The sequence below is a fragment of the Dendrobates tinctorius genome, unplaced genomic scaffold (assembly GCF_039654945.1).
Source record: "Dendrobates tinctorius isolate UK_male_01 unplaced genomic scaffold, ASM3965494v1 ptg000032l, whole genome shotgun sequence".
In the NCBI taxonomy this organism is placed as follows: Eukaryota; Metazoa; Chordata; class Amphibia; order Anura; family Dendrobatidae; genus Dendrobates; species Dendrobates tinctorius.
In genome coordinates this window covers 7,634,887-7,645,372 of record NW_027361700.1, presented here as the reverse complement: position 1 = coordinate 7,645,372, position 10,486 = coordinate 7,634,887, and the positions used below count along the sequence as shown (strand labels likewise).

The following is a 10,486-nucleotide window of genomic DNA, read 5'->3' as shown; positions in this document are numbered from 1 at the left end:
ACGTTACATGTAACGTTTTTTGTCTGCGGTAAAAAAACGGATGACGCTGGATCCAGCGACATGCGGTTTTTTTTATAATGGTAGCCTATGGCCGCCGAATCCGGCGGCATCCGGTTTTTGCCTGATTCCGGCGCCGGATCCGGTTTTTGCACTGAGCATGCTCCAAAAAGTATCAAATTTGGGGAAAAACACCTGCCAATCTCCACCCACCCTATAGGAAAGGTAGAGAGAGGGCATTCATCACCCTGAATGCAGAGGAGAAAGAGCTACTGGAGACACACACAGCCACTGGATTCTGCCACATATACACCAGCCAGCCAGACATCCAGCAACCAACTGAATTTTTGACAGCCATCCACTATTGGACCTCCAGCGAGCAGGAGTTTGAGTGTGAGTATAAAAATTTTCTTGCAAGCATAGGTTTTCGTTTTGTCTGTGTGACTGCCGATGCCTGCACACCCATCCCCGTCACAGCCAGCGACTGTGTCTTGCTGCCTTTCCAGCTAAACTTGTCACCACCATGACCCCCAACAACCACCACTGGAACCCTTTGCCGCAGAACCCCCATCACTGCTGTCACTGCTAGCCACCACGCTGGAGTCCCATGCTGTACCTGCTGCTGCCTGCCCAGCATGTATATATACACACACACACACATGTATGTTGTTCATACATTGTACTATTGTTTTTAAAAAGTTTCAGGTGTGGTCATCAGTGTGGGGAGGGATTTTAATTATGAAGGACAGTGTGAAGTAGTTTGCGTGGGTGGGTGTGTGTATTTATGTGTAAATACTGTAGGGGGAGGTACTGTATATACTCATGTATACGCCAAGATGTTACGCCCATTTTTGGGGCTTAAAGTCCCCCTCTTGGCTTATACACGGGTCATCTCCCTGTGGGTCAGAGGGGGAGCAGGGGTGTCACAGATCATCCTGCTGTCATATCTGTAGCCTTGCTCGCTTCTCCACTGTCTCCCTTCCTGTCTTCAGTGGTAACGCTACCATTCCTGAATCTGTGCGTTGCAAGCATAGTGATATCCACCTTTCCTAGGTCCATTGCTGCTCACTGCGGTCTCTGCTGCATCCTCAGTGGGTGCATTGATGTGATAAGTGCGTGTCCCCCTCTGCTGGATGAACAGTCACTGACACAAGAAGTGGCAGACAGGGGCGATGGACCCATAATAGGTTTTTTTCTTTTTTTTTGGCATCATATGGGGGCATATTCTATGGAACAGCATATGGGGCCATAGTGTATGGATTACACACTGGGCTTATACTATAAGTGTTCCCATTTTTTGGGCCGGGGCGGCTTATACACGAGTATATACATAGTAATTTTGCGATGGTTTGTTGTCCAAGCTGCATTTTATAGGGTGGTGAGAGTGGAATTCAGAAAAATCTTATTTTTTACTATTTTTGTTGTTTTGTTTGATTGTAAGAATAAATGTTGCACACAACACAAATCTAAACTACATCGTGCTTTTTTCATGCAGGAACTTGTCCAGAACACTACTGCCAAATCCTAATTTGCAACCCATATTGTAAGTATACAGGCCTGAAAGCTTTGAATATGGTTAGTGTTGTAGGTAACAATTGTTTTCAATTACAGAATTTCAGCCAGACATGTCTTCTTCTGGAAGCCCTCCTTCACATCACCAGCGAAATGAGGTTTTTTTGTTTTTTTTTGCCAGAACATTCTTGGTACACATAACCCTATATATGCATTTTTGTTTAATAGGAAGCTGAACCAGAGGGTCTCTCAGAAGGAGACGGACACAGCGGAGAAATGCCTGGAGTGGGCTCCCCGCATGTAAGTATCTTTGCATTAATTGCACTAAAACATGTTCTTACACATCACTGGACCTAAAAACAAGATCAACATAACAGCATTTAATTTTCCTTTTCTTCTTTTTTTTCATTATAGGCTTCTGAATCTGTGGCTCGTCCGAGAGTTCCTCAAAGTGCCTCCCAGAGTCGTCGGCAACCACGCCGGGGCGGTCGCCATAGAGTAAGGATTTTTTTTTAGGACTTTTATAAGGTTTGTACTTAATGCTGTGATTGTTATGTTTACCTTTTTTGTCTTTAAACAGGCTTCAGAGCGTGCTCACGATTCCGACAGTGAGGATGTAGCTATAGATGTGGACCTCTTAATTGATATGGTGAGAGATCGTGAGCCGCTCTGGAATATGGCGGACTGCTTCCATGCAGATGCTAGTGTTACTAGACGACTCTGGGAGGAAGTGTGCCATGCTGTGGTATCTAACTGGGAGGAACTCCATTCTCGGGCACAGAAAGAACAGCGTAAGTATTCACATTTCAGTAATGTTTCTGGATGTATTGTGCTTGATCCTAACCATTTTGTGTTTTCAATTTTCAGGGGAAAGAGTTCAGTTGCGGTGGCGGTCAATGCGGGATCGCTTCAAGAAGGAGTTCAACAAAGAGATGCAGGCTCCCAGCGGATCAAAAGGACGCAGGAGCCGCTATAAGTATTCTGAGGCCCTGTCATTCCTGAGATCAACTATGGTGACAAGAAGGTAAACATTCCTACCAGAAGTGACTAAATAAAAAATGGTCAAATGTGTAATCTTTTTTTTTGCAGCCAGGGCTAATGAATATCATGATATTAATGTCTATTTTTTTCTACTTTTTCAACAGCACCTTCAGCAGCACGCGGGAGCCTGCATTGAACCCTTCTGGAGCGATCCCCCAGGAGGCCGCCACCATGGACCACAACATACCCAACCCCTCTGCACCCTCCCTGCCTTCCCTTGTGTGTGATCCCTCAGCCCCATCCACCTCTGCTGGAGCATCTGTGCAGGCTTCATTACATGAAGCTGCTGTTGACGAGGTAGGCTTTCCTTTACCTCACCCCTCTGACACAGCTGCCCTCCATAGAACACCTTTGAGTTCTGGGCGGCTGCGTCCGCGGGGTCAGGAAAGGCAGTTTGCTGCAGAGTTTTTAAATCTACATGCATCCTTTCAAAACGCTACGAAAGTAATGACCCAGCAAATGTCTGCTGGGTTCAATCTTGTTAGTAGAGAGGTGCTTGATTTAGGCACGCGTGTTGAAAGGATGCATCTAGATGCAACTAAAGCGCCGCATCATTCTTTTTTCAAAGCTGTAACTGAGCGGCTGGACAACCTAACTCCTGAACAGCAGCTGCATGTAATGCAAGCCTGCCAGGTGGCCTTAGCACAGGTGACATCAGCAGCTCCTCCAACCGGCCCAGTAGTTGCTCCAGGCCTGGTCCTTCCTACCCCTCCTGTACCATACCATTTTCCCCAGTACCAACCTCCTGCCCCTTTCCAGTCTGCTTCCCCGTACCAGTTCCCAAACTGCATCCGTGCCTCCACTCCCTTCCCAACCTACACTCCCTTCCCAACCTACACTCCCTTCCCAACCTACACTCCCTTCCCAATACATCCAGTCTCCTTCCACATCCCAAATTCAACCGTCCTTCACCCACAGTTTAGTTTCCCCCCCGTCTATTGTTTTCTCCACCCCTTCATCAGCTTTATCCACCCCTTCACCTTCTTTCTCCATTCCTATACCTTGTCCTTTGCTATCTGACCCCTCACAAACTACATCCTCCCACAACACCCCTGTTGAAGTGGTCCAAACTGAGAGCCCCTCCAATACTATTTCCGCTACATATTACACCAATCTTTAATGTGTTTTGTTGTTACCAATAAAAAAGTTTTATTACAAAAATATAAAAGAAAAAATTTCAGCTAAAGCTGATAAAAAATAATTTTTTTTTTCAGTCAATCAAATGTTTTTGTTTCTTTTACTGTTAATATAACATGTCGATGTATAAAACTCAATGAGTGCGTGTGTGTGAGTATGTGAGTGTGTGAGTGATTGTGTGAGAGTAGGTGTGTGTGAGTATGTGAATGTATGGGAGTGTGTGTACAAGAACATGTATGAGTAACGTACGTGTATGGCGGTGGGGGGAGGCCTGCTGGTGGGCAGTACTGTGGAAGGTCCTTGGATACCGCTTTATAGCCCCTATATTATTTTCTACACACCACACTACATGATTTAGTAGAAAGTTTTTTACTAAATGATAATTTTTGTTCAATTTTAAAAGAGCTTTGTCAGGAATTTACAAATTGTGAATATTTTGGTACAAAAAAAAGGTAGTAAAACAATATAGAATACTGATACAAAGGTACTAATACTTTACCAAAATTGAAGCTAACAAGGTACAGTAACTAAAACCACAGAAATGATTTGGTACAACAAGGTAAAAAATTGATTTTAACATCTGTATACTATGATTTATTTTGAATGGTTTCAACACTCCAATTAATTAATACCAACTATTGATATAGTTTCAATCAGTTATACTCAGCTCTTTGAACGTTCCTAGAAGGTCATTGAAACTTGTTTCAACGAGATGGTCAAATTGTCCAAGCAGAGCAAATAACTGGCTTACACTTATCTACCAACAAAGGACCTTCGTTGCCATAATTAGATTGGGTGTGTTAACTTTCCCCATGGATTGTCAACTGGTGAAATCTCATCTATTTGGCCTCAGGGGGTCGTCTCACTGGCATCCAAGGATAGATATTGTTTAAAGCCCCCGTTACACACTGCGATATCGCTAGCAATATCGCTGTAAAGTCACCGATTTTGTGACATTGCAGCGATATTACTAGCGATATCGCTGCATGTGATACTTACCTCCGACCGGCTACCCCGCTGGTTATCGCTGATCGCGCGAGAAGCTGCTGGACCATTTCTCGTCGTCAGCTTCCTGTGGAGCTTCCTGCTGTGAGGACGAGCGACGCGTGGAGCCGGGCGGGAGGACGCAGGATCGCCGCGTCTGACAGGTAAGTAGCGATCCCCGTCCCCAGCGATGTCGCTGGTGAGATCTGCCTATGTGGCAGCTCACTAGCGACCACCCAGCGATTCACCAGCGATCCTGACAGCGTCATATCGCTGGTCGGGATCGCTGGTGAGTCGCTAGGTGTAACGGTACCCTAAGTCTCACATTTACTTTGGGACATCAAAGGCTTTGGAGAAGTTTTTACATATAAAAGGAGGGTACTGATTAGCAGGGGAGGAGAGACACAGAGAAAGAGATGGGACAGACCAGAGAGGACACGATGACATGGAGATGAGACTATCTGAATAATGTAACGTATGAATAATGCTTGTTTCTGATTAATGCATATGTATTTATAGTTTTATACTGTTTATTATTTGATCTTATCACTTAAGTAAATCAATTTAGTAAATTCAATTCTTGTGTGAGCATTTTCTTATTCATCACAATCCATTGGAACCCTTACAATACAACATCTCAAACCATGTCATCCTGCCATTCAACTCTACCTTCAGGTGACATAAAGTACTCGGCAAATGTGTCCCTCATTCTGGACACTGCTAGAGTACTTTGCACATTAACACTGCGATAATCATGCAATGTGGTTTCAACATCATTGTCTTCTATAGCAATCTGTTCCTTAGTAATAACCAAATTGTGTAGCACAACACATGCTTTTACCACCTCATCCACATTTTCTGTTTTCAAGTTAATTGCAGTCAACAGTACTCTCCATTTAGCGGTAAGAATTCCAAACGAACACTCCACCATCATCTGTGCTCGTGTCAGGCGATAGTTGAACACTCTTTTTGTTGGTGTCAAGTCTCTGCTTGTGTACGGCTTGAGCAGGTGTTCTGACAGTTGAAATGCTTCATCACCTACACAGACAAATGGTAGTGGTGGCCCAGAAGTTTGAGGAAGTGGTCTTGGAGGTGGGAATTGGAATGTGTTTCCGTACAAATTACGTCGCATTGCTGAAATTTTAAAAACTTGTGAGTCATTGGAACATCCATAGGCCCCAATATCCACCGCAATGAATTTGTACTTGGCGTCTGCAATCGCCATCAGGACTATTGAGAAATATTTTTTATAATTAAAAAACTCAGATCCCGATCCTGCTAGTTTAGTGATCCTGATGTGCTTGCCATCAACTGCACCCAGGCAATTCGGAAACTGACAGATGCTGTAAAATTGGTCAGCTATTTCGAGCCACCTCTCTGTTGTGGGCTGTGGGATAAACTCTTCATGTAGACTGTCCCACAATGTGCGGCATGTGTACTGTGTACTTGATAATACCTGATAATGTTGAAATCCCAATCCTATACTGGTACTGTAGCGACGAAAGGGATTCGCCTGTTGCAAGGAATCTGTGTAAAAAGTAAAAAAAAATAATTAATGCAAAATAACTGCAACAACAGGATCAGACACATTTCCAGTATACTGAAGTCTGCTTTGAAGGATAAAGAATAACAATTGCCTTACCGGAGAGTGACCTTCAAACGCTCCGGTGGTGAGATGGAGAAGCAGCAGTAGGTGTCACGTCTCCGGATCAGTTCTCCAACCCTGTCCAGCAAAAAATCAAAAGTTTCCACTTTCATCCTCGTATAATGAAAAAACTTCTCTGGATTTCCTCGCAACGACAGATATAACGTTGCAAACACTCCCAGTGTCAGCCTCTGTGCAGTTATAGGGTGAATCCAGAAACGACGTCGGCGCAGACGCATGATACGCTGCCTTTGTCACTCCTTCGCCATGGACAATTGCTGCCAAAGAATTGGCCTCAAAAGTGAAATCAATGTAAGCCTGAGCGATGTTCCCAATAATGGCTTCCATCTTGCTCCAAAACAACAACCTCTCAACAGGGTGTATACTAAGGTATATATAGGATTTTCTGTAAATACCAGTAGCCAATGGTGGCTTTTGGGCGTTTTTTAAAAAACGGATCCGGCAAAAAAACGGACAAAACTGATGAAAAACTGATGCACCGGTTCCGTTTTTTTGCCGGATCCGGCATAATCTGTTGGCCGGATCCGGCAAAAAACCGGAACCGGTGCATCAGTTTTTTCACATGTTATGCCGGATCGGCAATGCGGCACGGCGCCGCATCGCGCCTGATGCACAAAAACTGATGTGTGAAAGTAGCCTAAGATATACATTTTCTCCATTACTAGATACTTTATGGGGATTAATGATTAGCGGTGGGCTCATATTTTGTTACATTTATTTCACAGATCAGATCATGGCATCACTATTATTAGTGATAAGGATTCTAAAAGTGGAGAAATGAATAAAAGTAAGTAATAACTTATAGATAACATTTAGGTTAATGTTATTGTAGAGAGAACAATTCTCAGTTTTTCGGGCTGTCTCAGGTCATGGACACTTCCATATTGGCAGATCAATTGACAGTCATGTTGACTTATGGTCCCTTTGGCTTTGCAGAATGTCTTACAGCAGTGCAATAAATTTGCTTGAGTTTTGCTGTAAATCCCATAGACACCAATAGAGACTTTAATAGTTTCATGAAAAAACACCCCATTTATATAAGTAAAGTAAAAACATACAAGTATATCACTACACGGATGGGTATTACAGTGGACATAATAGGACAATCGCAAATTTATATATGAAAAATATGTGAGAAAAAAATCACGAAAAAGGTCCCATACAACAATCTTTACAAAATTACCAAAATGATTTTATTAGGATATAACAGGAATACAGGAAAAAGGTGACCATAAATAGCACAAATAAGAGAAACATGGGGTACACCATAGGTAATGGACAAAGGGATATAGATAATTTTATCAATGCATAGTACAAGAATTAAATATTCAATTTTATCCCATATTGATAAAGAACAACCAGTCGAGGTATACTAGATAAAAGCACAAATATGGCCGTCACAATTGGTGGAACCTGCCACCAATGAGGATGAATACAAGAAATAGTAGTCACACCATATAAGTTCACTGCATAATGTTACCTTTAGATTGGTCGATAGTAAGAGTCCACCTAGGAGTACCGATTGGTCGATAGTAGAAGTCCACCAACTCCACCTACTCCTGTAGGGGAGGGTACTCCTAGGTTTCTTGCCCATGTGCTATTTATGGTCACAATTGATTCTTATACCACCTTTTTCCTGTATTCCTGTTATATCCTAATAAAATCATTTTGGTAATTTTGTAAAGATTGTTGTGTGGGACCTTTTTCGTGATTTTTTTCTCACATATTTTTCACCAATAGAGACTTGTACAAATCATTTTTAGAATGGTTGAGATTGTTGAGGGCCCACACTCCGGCAACGTATGACATGTTCACTTCTAATGTACTGAACACATACATCACATCATTAATAAGGACAGTGTTACTGAGCAGCAGATGGGGTAGATGCCTGCTAAAACCCCTGGGTCCTGTTGTGTTTGGGCCTCATTATAATGTCAGATCCCAATGTAGGATCCTGTGGATCTCTGGTAGATGATGTATTCTCTAGTTTGAACCTATATTTGTAGCTTTATTGACTCTCCAGGCTCCATGTTTCTAGACCCCTCTCTATTGTGGACCTGCATACTGACATGCCTTATCAGCAAAATCATCAGTTTTGAACCTCAAAAATAAAATCTTTTCACTTTTCCATATTTCTGTGCAGATAATGAACCATCTAATATTGAGGAGAGCCCAGACAACCAGGAGAGGTGAGTTGTGTTGTACATAAATATCTTATCTCTATATAAAACCATGAACTAGGTAAGAAATGTTTCCAGTGAATTTACAGATGATTCCTATTTTTTCCCAGTATGTCAATGTGCAAAATCCCTGGATGTTTTCTTGAAGACATTATATCACCAAGTTCCATCTACCTGACAAACTTCCAGGAGAATAAAGAGGAGCTAGCGAAACGTCTGTATCAGCTGTAATCAAACCATCTTCAAGAATCAGGTATTCTATCATCAGTATCTGGGTTATACATCACAAATCCATCCTCTCCCTCCTCCCTCAATTATTTTGAAGAAAAGCAGCTTTAGCTTTCTGGAGAGCACCCGAACACGTTTGTCACTATTTGGTAATTTGGTTATTGAAAATCCCAGGAAAGTCATCATCTTATCTGTTGAATGAGTGGAAACCTTACACGAGCGCCATAGACACAGAGGTTCTCAAACTTTTCCTTGACAATCAAAGGATTTTTACATTTATTAATGAAGCCATCTAGTTGACATTTGGACATTTTATAATCAGCTTATTTCTGTTGTTGCTCTCACAACTTGCCCCATAGAAGGAGACCAGCAATGTACATTACAGATCAGAGTTGGGTACTTTGTTAGATTGGGATCGAAGAGTTTACAGGTTAATGGAATTTGTTTTCTCTTTTTAGCTTCCTGATGAAATGAAAATTGTTTGGAAAATGATGCCTCCCCAATAGCCGGTATATCCTATACCTTGAGAAGGAAAACACAACGTTACTGCAAGATAGAACTTTCAGATAATGTCGTAACTTCTGCCGGTAAGTTTCTCATCACTTCCAGCAGCTTTATACAATAACGTGTATTCATGGGAGCAAGCTGCTACCTGGGTTGTAATACATCTTATATACTCGAACATTCAATCATGAGAAGAACTAAGTACACCCTCATTGAATTCTATGGATTTACATATCAGAACAAAATTAAAAAGAAGCATTTGGTCCTTAGAATGTCTTAAAATTTGCTAAATACAATCTGAGGAAACAACAATTCATGATAAATGTCTCTGTATCATTACCTATTTGACAAAAACTAGGCCAACACGGAAAAGCAATGTGTGAAAAATTAAGTACACATCTGCTGCTTTCATAGGAAATAACAGGGCAGTAGCAGCCATGTGCTGTTAATAATATGGACCTAAAGGAAGCCTGTCTGGTCCAATAATGCTATTAACCTGCAGATATAGTGTTAATGTGCAGGTTACTAGCGTTATGAAGGTAGTACTGAAAGTGCAGCACCCAGGAGAAAATAAACTTTATCCAGGAGCTGCCGGCTTTCAGTGATGCAGTTGTGACCCAAGCAATTAGAGTCACCGGTCACTGAGAGTGATGACTGCAAGCACTCCCCGGCACTGACTGACAGCCAGCTCAACAGTGCACAGTTCAGTGTGGCTCTCAGTCAGCTTCGGGGCATTTTTACAGCCACCGCTTTCAGTGTGCTAAATGGTGACTGTAATTTCTCCCATTACGCCTGTATTTCCCTTACTTGAAGACCTTCTAATGACCATATTTTTTTTTCTTATGTCCTGATATGTAAAGCAAAAATATTCAGATTATACCTATGTCATCTCATGCCTGTATAAATTATTTTATTTTCATAGGGATTACGATCCACACTTGCACACGAGATGTACCATGCTGCCTGCTGGTTAATCAATGCAGAGAGAGTCAATCATGGACCGTTATGGCAGGCTTATGCAAAAGGCGTCACTTCTACCTATGATGAGCTGCCAGAGGTGAAGAAATATAACTATTATAGATCATGAAATAACTTCTACTATCGATGTACTTTATGGATAACAAGTAAGTAAATCTCATGACTCAATGCTTCATGAAACACAATCAGTGTGGAACGACACCAGTGTGGTTCTGTTGGGATTATGCTTTTATATTTTAGTACTATCAGAGTAGACTGA

At 42.0% G+C, this 10,486-nt stretch overlaps 1 protein-coding gene across 1 annotated transcript; it reads left to right on the top strand.

The window, feature by feature from the left end:
* Positions 1–2,049: 2,049 nt before the first annotated feature.
* On the top strand, positions 2,050–8,748 carry LOC141086339 (uncharacterized). Its single transcript, XM_073572278.1, has 5 exons — positions 2,050–2,300; positions 2,377–2,533; positions 2,655–2,929; positions 8,481–8,526; positions 8,628–8,748. Exons 1-5 carry the CDS (start codon positions 2,063–2,065, stop codon positions 8,746–8,748), a joined length of 837 nt encoding a protein of 278 aa, XP_073428379.1. The 5' UTR covers positions 2,050–2,062.
* Positions 8,749–10,486: the final 1,738 nt, after the last annotated feature.

Bases quoted from the DNA above. Each gene is read 5' to 3' on its own strand.
- LOC141086339 (XM_073572278.1), top strand. From the start codon at position 2,063: ATGTTTACCTTTTTTGTCTTTAAACAGGCTTCAGAGCGTGCTCACGAT. The intron at 2,930-8,480 runs GTCAGGAAAGGC...ATTTCTGTGCAG, and splicing joins TGGGCGGCTGCGTCCGCGGG to ATAATGAACCATCTAATATT. The intron at 8,527-8,627 runs GTGAGTTGTGTT...ATTTTTTCCCAG, and splicing joins AGCCCAGACAACCAGGAGAG to TATGTCAATGTGCAAAATCC.